Source organism: Budorcas taxicolor, chromosome 8 (genome assembly GCF_023091745.1).
Source record: "Budorcas taxicolor isolate Tak-1 chromosome 8, Takin1.1, whole genome shotgun sequence".
Taxonomy (NCBI): domain Eukaryota; kingdom Metazoa; phylum Chordata; class Mammalia; order Artiodactyla; family Bovidae; genus Budorcas; species Budorcas taxicolor.
This window is the reverse complement of record NC_068917.1, coordinates 51056851-51072108: the sequence shown is the minus strand read 5'-3', so window position 1 is coordinate 51072108 and position 15258 is coordinate 51056851. Positions and strand designations below refer to the sequence as shown.

The following is a 15258-nucleotide window of genomic DNA, read 5'->3' as shown; positions in this document are numbered from 1 at the left end:
GATCTCGTCAAGAAAATTAGAGATACCGAGGGAACATTTCATGCAAAGATGGGCACAATAAAGGACAGAAATGGTCTGGACCTACCAGAAGCAGAAGATATTAAGAAAAGATGGCAAGAATACACAGAAGAACTATACAAAAAAGATAACCACGATGGTGTGATCACTCACCTAGAGCCAGACATCCTGGAATGCAAAGTCAAGTGGGCCTTAGAATGCATCACTACCAACAAAGCTAGTGAAAGTGATGGAATTCCAGTTGAGCTATTTCAAATCCTAAAAGATGATGGTGTGAAAGTGCTGCATTCAATATGCCAGCAAATTTGGAACACTTAGCAGTGGCCCCGGGACTGGAAAAGGTCTGTTTTCATTCCAATGCCAAAGAATGCTCAAACTACCACACAATTGCACTCACTCATATGCTAGCAAAGTAATGCTCAAAATTCTCCAAGCCAGGCTTCAACAGTACATGAATCATGAACTCCCAGATGTTCAAGTTGGATTTAGAAAAGGCAGAGGAACCAGAGATCAAATTGCCAGCATCATTGGATCATCAAGAAAGCAAAAGAGTTCCAGAAAAATATCCACTTCTGCTTTATTGACTATGCCAAAGCCTTTGACTTGTGGATCACAACCAACTGGAAAATTCTGAAAGAGATGGGAATACCAGACTACCTGACCTGCCTCCTGAGAAATCTGTGTGCAGGTCAGGAAACAACAGTTAGAACTGGACATGAAACAGACTGGTTCCAAATAGGGAAAGGAGTACTTCAAGGCTGTATATTATCACCCTGCTTATTTAACTTACATGCAGAGTACATCATGTGAAATGCTGGGCTGGATGAAGCACAAGCTGGAATCAAGATTGCCAGGAGAAATATCAGTAACCTCAGATATGCAGATGAAACCACCCTTATGGCAGAAAGCAAAGAACTAAAGAGCCTCTTGATAAAAGTGAAAGAGGAGAGTGAAAAAGTTGGCTTAAAACTCAACCTTCAAAAAATTAAGATCATGGCATCCAGTCCCATCACTTCATGGCAAACAGATGGGGAAACAATGGAATCAGTGACAGACTTTATTTTCTTGGGCTCCAAAATCGCTGCAGATGGTGACTGCAGCCATGAAGTTAAAAGGCACTTGCTCCTTGGAAGAAAAGTTATAACCAACCCAGACAGCATATTAAAAAGCAGAGGCATTACTTTGCCAACAAAGGTCCATCTAGTCAAAGCTATGGTTTTTCCAATAGTCATGTATGGATGTGAGAGTTGGACTATAAAGAAAGCTGGGTGCCAAAGAATTGATGCTTTTGACTTGTGCTGTTGGAGAAGAAGACTCTTGAGAGTCCCTTGGACTGCAAGGAGATCCAACTAGTCCATCCTAAAGGAAATCAGTCCTGAATATTCATTGAAAGGACTGATGCTGAAGCTGAAACCCCAGTACTTTGGCCACCTGTTGCGAAAAACTGCCTCATTTGAAAAAACCCTGATGCTGGGAAAGGTTGAAGGCAGGAGGAGAAGGGGATGAAAGAGGATGAGATGGTTGGATGGCATCACCAACTCGATGGACCTAAGTTTGAGTAAGCTCCAGGAGTTGGTGATGGACGGGGAAGGCTGGTGTGCTGCAGTCCATGGGGTTGTAAAGTATCAGGCAAGACTGAGCCACTGAACTGAACTGAACTAAAATATATCACTTTCTTTCATGTAACAAGTAAAATTTTCCTGTTTTAAACAGTGACTCATAATCTTTAGAAAAGAACATCAAAGCTGTCAATTTATAAATGCCAATATACTTTTTTGCTGTCTAGTGGCCAAGACTACTTCCTACTTGCCCCAGGTACATATTCTTACCTTCTGAACCCCCCAAAAAAAAACTTTTTCATATAGTCTTAAATTTTTAAATTTTATGTGGTTTGATTTTGGATTTTGTGTATGAAATGGGAAGGTGTTTTCCTCGTTGCTTCTCTTTGTCCACTAGACTCATTATACTCTTTACATGTCCACACCATACATAGCAAAACATTTCTTTCCTAAGACTGATCTTAACTCAGTGATTAGAAACATGGACTCAGGGTCAAACTATTAAGTAGGAATCCTGGCTTCACTATAGTTATCTTGGGGAAATCCAGCTTCTCAGTTTTCTCATCTGTAAATTGGGCTGGTGGGGAGGATAAGGGCATCTCTTTCATAGGGTTGTTATGAGGATTATTTATGAAGTTTCTTTTTTCTTTTTACAAGATCTAGCTATATAAGTATTTTGATAAATAAACACTAGTTTGGCTTTCATAACCTAGCAAAATACCATACCTGCATATTTATATCACTGAACGTCAACAGTGATAGTACTGTTTGATTTGTTTTGTTTTACAAACTTTAGCTCAGCTGTCATTGGCTTTTGAGTGACTTCTGTGTGACTCCTGGGTCAGCATGCTTACACAAATATAAAGGATACTCTTTATAATTCTTTGCTCGTAAATATGAATTGTAAGTGAAGAAACAGTCTAACAGCCTGAAAATAAAAGATGAACAGAGGGAACAAACATCATCTGAAAAACACAGTTGGACAAAACAATAAAAATTTGGCTCAGTATTCTAAGAGATTTGAGAGGGTATTGCACCCCTAAACCAAAAGATTTTTAAATAAAAGTTGTTTTTATACTCTATAGAGTACCAAAGTAGCAATCTGAATTGAACAAGAAGAAATTCCCTAGGAAATAGAGCTGAAAGAGGAGAAAAAGATAAAGTTTATAATAGTCCTGGGATTCCTATATAGGAATTCCTGGTAGAAAGGAAAGGAGATGGGAAGGGAATTAAAAAACAGTAGAAGAAAAATTCTTTAAGTCTTGGGGCTTTAGATCAAAATGACTTGTTAAATACACAACAGTATGAATGAAAAACAACAGACTTTAGACATACATAGTCTCGTAGAATTTCAAAGCTAAGGATAGAGGGAAATTTGATTTTTTTTTTTTTTAAGAAAGAGTTTTTTGTTTGTTTGTTTTAAAGAACAAAAAATCAGATTGGTATTAGCAATCAATATTGAATGCTAACCTGCATCATCATGCGGGCTAATAATCTAAATTGGGGTGGAATTTTTTTTTTTTAATTTGTAATTCTAAAGCATGCCTAATTTGCCATAGGTGTGAAATCTAAATAAGAACTTGAAAGTGTTCACTAAAATATGCTTTGTTTTCCTCCGGCCCTTGTGAAGGAGGGAGGGCAAATGCTTGGAGGTGTATTCTAGCAAACCCAAACAAAAAATAATCCCACAAAAGGATTAAAACATGTTATGAAACAACAGAAGGAAGATGAAAAGAAATCCTGGATAGACACACAGCTGGACTGGGAAATGTCCCAGAACATAATTGTTTCAAATTAAAACAAAACTCACTGGGATCTAAGAACATCTTCAGAAACAACGGAGATTCTGTTGCACAAATTCTCAGAATAAGATAATGGAATATATTAAATGTTATGAAAGCTTCTGAATTTTGTAAAGACTAAAAAAAGGCACAGGTCTGAGAGAATTAGTTTATTCAGAAAGTCCAAATATGAAACAAAGTGAAATGTGCCTTATTTTTAAGCAGTTATCAGAGTTATAAAAGCCCCTTAACACTTGGAATTTAGTGACCTAAAACATCACACTACCTGAATGGCAGTGGATAACATTGCAGATAATTTTTATTGTTACCCATTTAAAAAAGAAGTCATCTTATAAAACAAAGATTTAATAATTATAAAAAACAAGCTGCAAATGATATAAAATTTAATATGAATGTAATTTTATAGCCAGTTATAATGGTATTTGATTACATGGGAAGCCAGTAGAAACTTCCTAAAGTTGGAGGAACAAGAAGTGAAGATTCAAGTATAATGTTGAAAGTTATAAAAAATAACCTATAAAAACTTAAAATTAGCATCAAAATGAGCACAGAACGGAGAAAGGGTAAATTCTCTGAATTTTTCATAATAATGAAACATGACAGTGGAGAATAAACATATGAGTGTGGTATTAAACATCAGATCTAAAAGCAAATGACCCAACAACATAATTTCTGGGATGGAGCTTGGTTTGGGTTTGAGTTTCTGATGCGATTAGGGAAGAGACTTTTGTTTTAAATCTTTATTTTTATCAAATTCATACAAGCGTATGGTTAAAGAGCCAAATGATTCTACAAAGTTTGTTGTAAAAATTAGCAAACTGGATCCCTGCTCTGTCTCTTTGGTATTTACCTCATAAATAACAATATTATATTGCTACTTCTTATATGTTGACATCCCACTTACAAAAGGCCCCAAACTGTTACATTCTCCTTCCCACAACTTCCCCATGTAACCTTCCCATAAAAGTATCATTGTATCTTTCAGATTATTCTGCTTCCTCAGAAGGTTCTGCCAATGTAAACCACTGGTCTTCTGAATTGGGAAGAATATCTAGGGAACTGAATTCTTAAATTGACTTTCAACCAGTACTTACTTTATTTAGCCTGGAAAGAGACTTACTTTTTATTTTTAAGCTTTGTTGTTTGACTTTTTTTAAACCATGTCTTAAACAGTACTTTTGTAATTGCAGTGTTACTTTTTAATATCATAGTAATCTCAATTATGCTGCCTGTAGTGTTAGCACCATGTACGTTTCAAATTTTCTGAACCTCATTAACTGCTTTGATTATATTGTGCTGTGGATGGGTGTTTTAAGGTATGTAGTGTGTTTAAGTGTTCACCTGGAAAATGTCCCAGAAACAGATGTTACTTCTTATAAATACAGAGAAAATAATGTTTATTTGTGGAATATCTTCACCAGTGTACTTTGTGAACTTTGAAGATAAGCATGTTTTAGAAAGTGTTTCATTAGAAGTGCCAAAAATGCCATGATTATGGGTAGGAAAATGTGTGTCCATATTTTAGCATATGCTCAGCAACATGTAGAGGTATGACTTTGAAATTGCACTTTACAGTCACCAAGAGTTTTATAGGAGTCTGTGATAATAGCATATTCAAGTCATCAAACTGTCCTTCTGCTTAAACAGGAAGACTTGATTCAGTTGTTCAGGCCTTGGTTGAGTGTATCATCAGGATTTTTAAGTGTTTAGAATATTGTATGGACTGTGTTCAGATAAATCAGTTAGCCAGTAGTCACAAACATTCTCAATAGTTTCTTACGGTTTACTTGCAACTCCAACATACAAGGAACCTTTTAATAACATTGTTAAATAAAATGGCTTTTAAGGTTGGATTAGACACAATATTTTTGTTAAGATGATAATCTTCTATTATTATTGTGTAGGTAGTCTCATTTAGTTCTAAGTGGTTACTTGTTCAACAGGATCTATAAAAATAGCTTATATGTACTTTGATGGGAAGATTGGTGAGGAAGGAGCACCAGCATTTAAAGTTAGTGTGGATATCAAGCATGTAAACTGTGGTTCTGCATTGCCTGGGTTTAAATTCTTTTAGTTCAACACTACCTGCTAGGACTTTCTCCAGTGAGGGAAATCCTCATTCTGCACTGTACAGTTTGGAATGAACATGAACTTGGGCGAACTCCAGGAGATGGTGAGGGACAGGGAGGCCTGGCACGCTGCATTCCATGGGGTTGCAAATAGTCAGACATGGCTGGGTGACTGAACAACAACAGCAAGCACATGTGGCTAGTGTGGCTGAGGAACTGGGTGTTTACTTTTAATTACTTTAAGTAGCCATAGATAGGTAGTGGCTCCTGTAGTAGTGCAGCAAGAATTTTACAACTAAAGGAAAACATAAGAATTACAGAAATGGCTGCATTGACCTGTATGTAGGACTGCTGAGGCAAATCAGTTTGCTTGGTGTAGCTTTTATAGGCTCCTCAGCCTTAATTTCCATTGTCTATAATCATGTCATAGATCCAGTTTCCTGACTTCCGATTCTAACAGTTTAACTTTCTTTTACTAAAAGAAATATACTAACACTAGGAGTGAGGTTATTTTGGTATCTCTGGTAGACCTCAACATTTTTATGTGTCTAACCCGACCTTTCTCACCAACAGGAAAGGAAACTTAACTTTGACATTGCCCAGTACGTTTTGCCTATTTGCTGCTGCTGCTGCTGTGCTGCTGCTAAGTTGCTTCAGTCGTGTCCGACCTTGTGCGACCCCATAGATGGCAGCCCACCAGGCTCCCCCATCCCTGGGATTCTCCAGGCAAGAACACTGGAGTGGCTTGCCATTTCCTTCTCCAGTGCATGAAAGTGAAAAGTGAAAGTGAAGTCGCTCAGTTGTGTCCGACTCTTCGCGACCCCATGGAATACAGCCTACCAGGCTCCTCCGTCCATGGGATTTTCCAGGCAAGAGTACTGGAGTGAGTTGCCATTACCTTCTCCATTGCCTTTTTGAGAAACTCCTAAATTTTTTAAAACATACAATTATTAGGGCACCTGTTCAATGTACCAACAAAAACCACATTTCATAGGTGTTCTCAAGTGATACGTTGGTCCAGTTACTAAGTTTCTCTAGAATCTTATTCATGTTTAAAAGTTATAACTCTGTCTTAAAAAGTAACTGACATGATTCAGTGAATAGTTTTGTGAAATTTTTCCTTTTCAATTTGAAATATAAAAAAAATACAGTGCTTTGAAAAATTGCTCTCCTAAGTCTTTTTTTCCCAGTAAAGTCACTCAATCAAGTCTTTTGATCTCACATACAGTGGAGTACTTCTGCTATTGATTTTTTTTTTTTTTGGCCGTGCTGGGTCATTGCTGCCAGTGGTGGCTACTTTCTAGCTGCAGTGCATGAGCTTCTCATTGTGATCGCTTCTCTTGCTGAGGAGTCAGTAGTTATGGCCCACAGGCTTAGCTGCCTCATGGCATGTAGGATCTTACCAGATCAGGAATCGAACCTGTGTCTCCTACATTGGCAGACAGATTCTTTACCTCTGAGCCACCAGGGAAGCCCTGTTGATTCTTGTAATGATGAAAAAGAAGAAATAAACATCACCTACCTCAAAGAGATAAGAGTTGCATAAGCTGTATTTCAGGCTTCCCTGGTAGCTCAAATGGTGAAGAGTCCGCTTGCAATACGGGAGACCTAGGTTCCATCCCTGGGTTGGGAATTTCCCCTGGAGGACACGGCAACCCACTTCAGTATTCTTGCCTGGAGAATCTCCATGGACCGAGGAGTCTGGTGGGCTATACAGTCCATGGGGTCCCAAAGAGTCAGACATGACTGAGCAACTAAGCGCACACACACAAGCTGTATTTCTACATACTATATTACAAATAAGAAAATGTGTTAAAACCACATATACAAGAGAGAGGGGATATATTTGTACATATAGCTGATTCACATTATCGTACAGTCGAAACCAACACAACTTCTAAAGCAATTATACTCCAATTAAAAAATAAACAACGTATAGTAAACACCTAGTTTCTAAGTAACAGCAGGAATTTTGATCATTCTAAGTATTTTGAATGCTCTTTTGGGGGTGGGGGAGTGCAGGATCTTCATTGCTGCGCAAGGGCTTTTCTCGTTGCTGCGAGCAGGGGCTACTCTGCACAAGCTTCTCATTGCGGTGGCTTCTCTTGGTGCAGACCATGAACTCTCATTGCACAGGTTCTCAGGGCATGGGCATCAGTAGTTGGAGCAGGTGGGGTCAGTAGTTTGCTTAGTGGCCTCTCAGCATGTGGAATCTTCCCAGACCAGGGATTGAACCCATGTCTTCTGCATTGATAGGCAGATTCCTACCCACTGGACTACTAGGGAAGTCCTGGGTGCTCTGTCTTTACTGGAAAATAAGTATGCTGCCAAATTTCCTTAATGATGACTATTCCATTTCTCTGTATGCATTGAACTCTGTAATATATCAGTTCAGTTCAGTTCAGTTGCTCAGTCATGTCCGATTCTTTGCGACCCCGTGAATCGCAGCACACCAGGCCTCCCTGTCCATCATGTCCATCAAGTCGGTGATGCCATCCAGCCATCTCATCCTCGGTCGTCCCCTTCTGCTCCTGCCCCCAATCCCTCCCAGCATCAGAGTCTTTTCCAATGAGTCAACTCTTCGCATGAGGTGGCCAAAGTACTGGAGTTTCAGCTTTAGCATCAGTCCTTCCAAAGAACACCCAGGACTTATCTCCTTTAGAATGGACTGGTTGGATCTCCTTGCAGCCCAAGGGACTCTCAAGAGTCTTCTCCAACACCACAGTTCAAAAGCATCAATTCTTCAGCACTCAGCTTTCTTCACAGTCCAACTCTCGCATCCATACATGACCACTGGAAAAACCATAGCCTTGACTAAACAGACCTTTGTTGGCAAAGTAATGTATCAGTTCAGTTCAGTTCAGTTCAGTTGCTCAGTCGTGTCCGACTCTTTGTGACCCCGTGAATTGCAGCACGCCAGGCCTCCCTGTCCATCACCAACTCCCAGAGTTCACTCAGACTCAGGTTTGGCTCCCTAAAAAACCATAACACATGTATTTTCCTTGTTGCTGTACTTTGGTAAATGTTACTACAGATAACATGCTGGATGTTAGGGCGGCAGTACCTCAGTCACTTGGCGCCCTCCAAGAAAAGTGAAAGTGAAGTCGCTCAGTCGTGTCCGACTCTTTGCGACCCTGTGGACTATAGCCCAACAGGCTCCTCAGTCCATGGGATTCTCCAGGCAAGAATACTGGAGTGGGTTGCCATTTCCTTCTCCAGGGGATCTTCCCGACCCAGGGATTGAACCCAGGTCTCCCGCATTGCAGGCAGACGCTTTAACCTCTGAGCCACCAGGGAAGCCCAGCGTGCTTAATTTCCCTGGCTTTGACACACCCCTAGGGTACTGAGCTGAATGTGATTAACCCCCTCTGTATAGTAGTATTAATGGTAATTTCCTTTGCATTAGTCAGTTGGGCTGTGCTGGGGTCATGACCTCCTTGCACAGAACTAACCTTAATTTTTTTTTCCTTTCTTTTTCATAGTTGAGTATATTCTGTGCCATCACTTCTGACCTCATTCTGATCTTTGCTACCTCTTGCTCCTAATGTTCAAACATCTATCTTGTTTATACATCTCTGGTGTTAGGTAGGCTCTGCTATAATTCCAACTTAATTTTTACTTTTTTGGGTTTCTTCTGGCAGTTTGAAAAAACATAAGTCTTTAATTTCTAGTTCAGTTCATTACAACAAACTCTTGAACCCTAAAAGAATCAATTATCCTTTGTACATAGTAGTGATATGAGACAATCTGCATTACCAAGAAACTATTACAAAAGAGATCAAAGTAAGATTTTTTTTTTCAGTACATGTTATTACATCAGGAATTGCCGCAAGTCATTTCAGTAATTTCTTGTGTCAGAAGAAAGGAAGGAGATTATAGTGTGTCATTTTATTTAAGGACGATCTTTAGCACTAGTCTTCCTGTTTTGCTGAGAAAGGACTCAGGTGTTCATCTTTTTTCCATTGTCATTGAGCAGGAAAAAGTTACCAGGAGAAGCAGGTTCTTAAATTATTATTTCATTCAATTTTAGGAACTTCCTTCTGCTATAAGAGTAAAGTAACTGAGTCGCCTGCCAAAAGGAAAACCTTAATTTTCACAATGGGCCATCTGTTTAACATTGAGCTGACCTTTCATTTTGTGAATTGATTGCCAAAGGGGCAAGATTTCCTTCTCCCTGGGAGACTGTTATATTCTGTGCTTTATAATGCACTGAACGATTTTAGTAACTAGCAATACCTTTCCTGCCTCATTCAGATTCATACATTTTTATTTGGTTGCTTCTAGGCTGCCACCGTACAGAACACCTAAGTAATTGTCACAAAATATGGTGGCTTTCTTTCTTAACATGCTGATTTGTAAACTTTTTTCCTTTTGTGGGAACTTCTGTGGTAAGGAGAATTGAGTTAATCTTACTAAACTTATTGCTTCCCTGATAGTTCAGTTGGTAAAGAATCCACCTGCAATCCAGGAGACCCCCGGTTTGATTCCTGGGTCAGGAAGACCCACTGGAGAAGGGATACGCTACCCACTGCAGTATTCTTGGGCTTCCCTTGTGGCTCAGCTGGCAAAGAATCTGCCTGCAATGCTGGAGACCTCGGTTTGATCCCTGGGTTGGGAAGATCCCCTGAGGAAGGGAAAGGCTACCCACTCTAGTATTCTGGCCTGGAGAATTCCATGGATTGTATAGTCCATGGGGTCACAAAGATTCAGACAGGACTGAGCAACTTTCACTTCACTTTACTAATAATTTATTAACTCATTCATCTAAAAAATTATGTTAGAGACTTCATTACGTGTCAGATACTTTGCATGGCACTAGAAGTACAGAGTGACCTTTCTTCATATATTTGTTAACCTGTGTATCTTTCTGCCTATTCATATGTTTTGTCCATTTCCTCTTTTGAGTTTTTTGTTATTTTCTTGTTTATGTAGAAGTCTTATTTTAGATATTAACCCTTTGACTGGATGGTTTTAGATGAAGAAATCATATTTCCCAAAGCATTTTTTTACTGAATAGAAATTCTTTATTTGGTTGAAGCTAAATTTGCTAGTGTTTTCTCTTTTATGGATTTTTTTTTTTTTTTCTGAGTTGTATTAGTTTTGACTTTTAGGTTTATAATCCATTTGGAGTTTGTGTTCTATGTACTGAGAGGTAAGGATACAACTAGTTTTTTGTTTTTTTTTAATACATTTTTTAAAGGTTACTATTATTGAAGCTATGCAACCGCCACCCAAGTCAAATAGAGAGTGTTTTCATTAAAAAGAAACCCCATATATACTCTATAGCCTTTGTTCCCCAAGTTTCCATGCTCCACAGTGCTTGAAAACTAATAATCTCTTTCTATTTCTATAGATTTGCCTATTCTAGCTATTTCATAGAATCATAAAATGATCATTTGTGACTGGTTTCTTTCAAGATCCATCCACTTTGTAGAATGCATCAATACTTGGCTCCTATTTTTATTCAGTATTTCATCATGTGGATATCCCACATTTTGTTTATTGAGACGATGACCATTTGGATGGTTTCTGCCTCTTTAGCTATTATGAGTTATGCCACTGTGAATGTTCATTTACAAGTTTTTGTGTAGCCATATGTTTTCATGTCTCTTGGGTGTGTACCTAGGATTAGAATTGCTTAGTCATCAACAGTGTTATGAAGGGTCCAATTTCTCAATATCGTTGTCAACCTTTTCTTTTTTTAATTGCCATCCTAGTGGGATTGAACTGGTATGTTGTGGCTTTGAACTGCATTTCACTAATGAGTATTGATGTTGAGCATCCTTTGATGTGTTTATTCACCATTTGGATATCATCTTTGGGAAAATGTCTTTTCAGATCTTGTTCATTTTTTTATTGGGTATTTTTGTTGTTGCTGTTCTGTTACTCAAGAAATTCATATATTTCACCAGTTATTTAACTTATTCACGATATTTTTAACTTTTAAAGCTTGTCTATAAGTCTGTCTTCTTTTTCATTTAGCATTTTAGATTTTGCTCATCTTTTTCTCTTGATAAGTCTTGTCTGAATATTCTTTCCATAAAACTATGGTTATGAATTCAGGTTCCAGAGTCATTCTGCCACTTAGTAGTTCTACCATTTGCTAGCTGAGTCACCCCTGGCAGGTTTATAACTACTCTGTGCCTCTCTTTCCTCAATTGGAAAACAGGTACAAGGGTAGTCTTTATGTAAGAGGATTATTGAAAGAATTAAGTGAATTAATATGTGAAAAGGATTAGTACAGTGCCTGACACTTTAGGATTAGGAAGTGCTCAGGTACTGCTATGATTTTTCTATTGCAGAGATTCCAGTTGGATTTTTCTTTCTGGCATTTTTTTATGCTTCATCTTTAAGTTTTCTCTTCTCTCTCTCTCTGTGTAAATAAGTTTATTATAACTTATTTTAAATCCCTATTTTTGTTTGGTCATAACTGTTGTTTTCCACCTGTGATTATTTTGTTGCCAAGAAATAACTGGTAAATGACATGTTTGTATTCGGGTGAGTTATATTAAAAAATTGGGTTTAAATTATCTAAATTTAACAAGATATTTCAGTGACTTATCAAGAATAAGATATTCTCCCTCAGTAGTTTGCTCAGCTCTGATCATAGTAAAACTTAGGTTTGTTTTATTTATATTTTCTGTTGTGGAAAAATTTAACATTTATAGGAAAGGAGAGAATAACTTTTAAGCAAGTCTGTGTTACTGCCCTTAGCAGAGCTGTTATTAGGAAAGCAATAATTTCCAAGGTTTTGTTATTAAGTGGATACTAGTGATGTGGATTCAAGGCAGTGGAGGTGGGATTAATTTCTTCTGCCACCATTAAGAAAATTAGGTTCTTTCATTAGACTTGACCGTGTCACAGCAGATTTTTCTCGTTTTCATCTTTTCTTTGGTGTTTATCTTCAGAAGCATCTCTGCAGCATTGTGTATGTTCACTCAGCCAGATTTACTTCAGAATTACTATAGTATATAAAAGTCTTCATGTTCAAGAAGTAAATTACAGGAACATAGTATAATCAATAAGCTTTTAATAGGCTGTTCAAAGTGAGCAGTTGGTGGCATGTAAGGTAATTGGAAGTGAGAAATAACCATAGGCAGAGTATTAAGCAGATGGCACTGATACATTGTACCTTCTGCCTCATCTTTTTCCAGATCATCTTCTTTGTTTGTCACCGACCCTTTGAACTTCTTTCTCTACCATCCCTGCCAGATCTTTTATTCACCTGGCCAGGATAATAGATTTGTAACCAAATTCTGCAGTGCTGCTGCTGCTGCTGCTGCTGCTTCTGAGTCGCTTCAGTCATGTCCGCCTCTGTGCGACCCCATAGATGGCAGCCCACCAGGCTCTCCCATCCCTGGGATTCTCCAGGCAAGAACACTGGAGTGGGTTGCCATTTCCTTCTCCAATGCATGAAAGTAAAAAGTGAAAGTGAAGTCGCTCAGTCGTGTCCGACTCTGTGTGACCCCATAGACGGCAGCCCACCAGGCTCCTCTGTCCATGGGATTTGCCAGGCAAGAGTACTGGAGCGGGGTGCCATTTCCTTCTCTGAAATTCTGCAGTAAACATCACTAATTTATCGCACATTCTTTGTCTGGCAAACTCTGGGTATCCCCTCAGAATCCTTCTCAGTACAACCCTTCATGGAACCAATTAGAATTATCATCATAGATGACAGCTAGTTGTCATTTCTGTTCTATCTGACTCTTTTTCCAACCACAGTTAGACATTAACTTACTCAGGTTGTATTCATTTTGAAGGCTGAAAGGGAATAAAGATAGATATGCAAGTAAAATGCTTCCCTTTCTGCCTTTCCTTTACTCATCTTTTAAAGGATTTCATATCACTCCTACCCTTGCTTGCTTCTTTGCTATTTCTGCTGCTTCTTTCTAATTAATTTATACATGGAAATTAACACATTTGTATTAAGCAATATAAATGAGATTTTGAATCAGTAATTAATGAAACAGAGATTCCTTTCTTTAGTCACTCTTCTGAGTGATTTATTTATTTATTTATTTATTTATTTGGTATAATGAAGTACTTTTTTTCCTATCCTTTATTTAGATTTTTTTAGAGAAAATTAGATGACATTAGACCAGACCAGAGAGACCTCTGGTTACTCTGGAAGGTGTTTGTTTTGAATGCCTTCTTCCTGGAACTAAGTAATGGTCTGCCACTAAAAAGAGATAAGAATTTAAGAAAGGATAATTAGAAGGAAATGCTGGTAGGGCAAACAAGTAGTACTTTATTTATGTTCCTGAGTTCATATGAACTGTAGATACTTTTTAAATATTGATAAAAAAGGCACAGGAGAAAGTGGACCATTTCTGAGTCTTTACTATAGCCGTTATTACCATGTTAAATGCTTTAACAATATCATTGTATTTGTTCTGCACAACCAGTCTGTTCATTGTAGGCATTTACTTAATGAAGACAATAAGGGTCAAAAAGGTAAATAATTTGCTCAAGGTTAAATGGTTAATAAGTGCTACCCCCAACTCTGACTTCAAACATTCCACTTATTTCTGGCTAACCATTTGAAAGTTTTCCTTGAGCAGATTTTACCTTCTTTTCCATAATAATGCCTTCTTGATTGGGGCAATAATTACATACATAACATATATTGATTTTAATGTCTTATAGGTTATTTAGGCCACTGGCACTATGGCTAAAATAATAGACTTCTGAGTCAAGTAGTGTTCAGAGCCTTTGAGGCAGTATAACCTAGTGATGTAGGATGATGCCTGAGCCTGGTGTAAAATCTTGGCTCTGCAGCTGATTCACCTTGTGCAGATTTCTTTCTCAGACTACCAAAGAGGGTTGCTTAGAGGATTAAACATGCTAAAAGGCATAGTACACTTAGCACAGTGCCTGATAGACAGTAAGTGCTTCATCAGTGCTATTATTACATATTTATTATGTTAAATCGCTAACTTCTCTTGAGATTCTGAGAATTTTCACTGAAATTACAAACTAAAGATATTTCATAACTCCTTTGTTGTTTTTTTTTGGAGAAATAGCAAATTTATACCTCTCTTCTCTGGTAAGAGTATCATTTTTCATATTTTGGTTAAGTATTACAAGATACCACTACTATTTGAAATGTGTCATATAGTATTTGAATCTGTTTTCTGCTCAGGAATATTTGCCTCACCTCAGGATACAAAGATGCCAAAAATCTATTGGGGCAAGGATACTTCATATAACAGTAGTAGACACTGACCACTAGTAGAATTTATTGGTTGGTATCTTTGTTTTAACTTTTATTATATGTAAATGCAGAATGCACATTCAGTGATTAAAACATTGACTGTTTTCTTTTTCAGAAGATGAATAATCTTTCGTTTAGTGAGCTATGTTGCCTCTTCTGCTGTCCACCTTGTCCGGGGAAAATTGCTTCAAAGTTAGCATTTTTGCCACCTGATCCAACTTATACACTGATGTGTGATGAAAGTGGAAGCCGTTGGACTTTACACCTATCAGAACGAGCAGACTGGCAATATTCTTCTAGAGAAAAAGATGCCATTGAGTGTTTCATGACTAGAACCAGTAAAGGCAACAGAATTGCCTGCATGTTTGTGCGTTGCTCACCCAATGCCAAATATACTTTACTCTTTTCACATGGAAATGCTGTTGATCTTGGTCAGATGAGCAGCTTTTACATAGGACTGGGATCACGGATTAATTGTAATATATTCTCATATGATTATTCTGGATATGGTGCAAGTTCTGGGAAACCAACAGAGAAGAACCTCTATGCAGACATAGAAGCTGCTTGGCTTGCTCTTAGGACAAGGTAAATTTAGT

General features: G+C 38.0%; 1 protein-coding gene across 2 annotated transcripts in view; it reads left to right on the top strand.

Annotated features, from left to right (window-relative positions):
* The window catches only part of ABHD17B (abhydrolase domain containing 17B, depalmitoylase), a 43689-nt gene that overhangs the window by 21574 nt on the left and 6857 nt on the right, over positions 1–15258 (top strand). For both annotated transcript variants that reach the window (XM_052645081.1, XM_052645080.1), the window contains exon 2: positions 14778–15247. In XM_052645081.1, the coding sequence (XP_052501041.1) occupies positions 14781–15247 (467 nt within the window). In that variant the 5' untranslated portion in view covers positions 14778–14780. The remainder of the gene's footprint in view (positions 1–14777; positions 15248–15258) is intronic.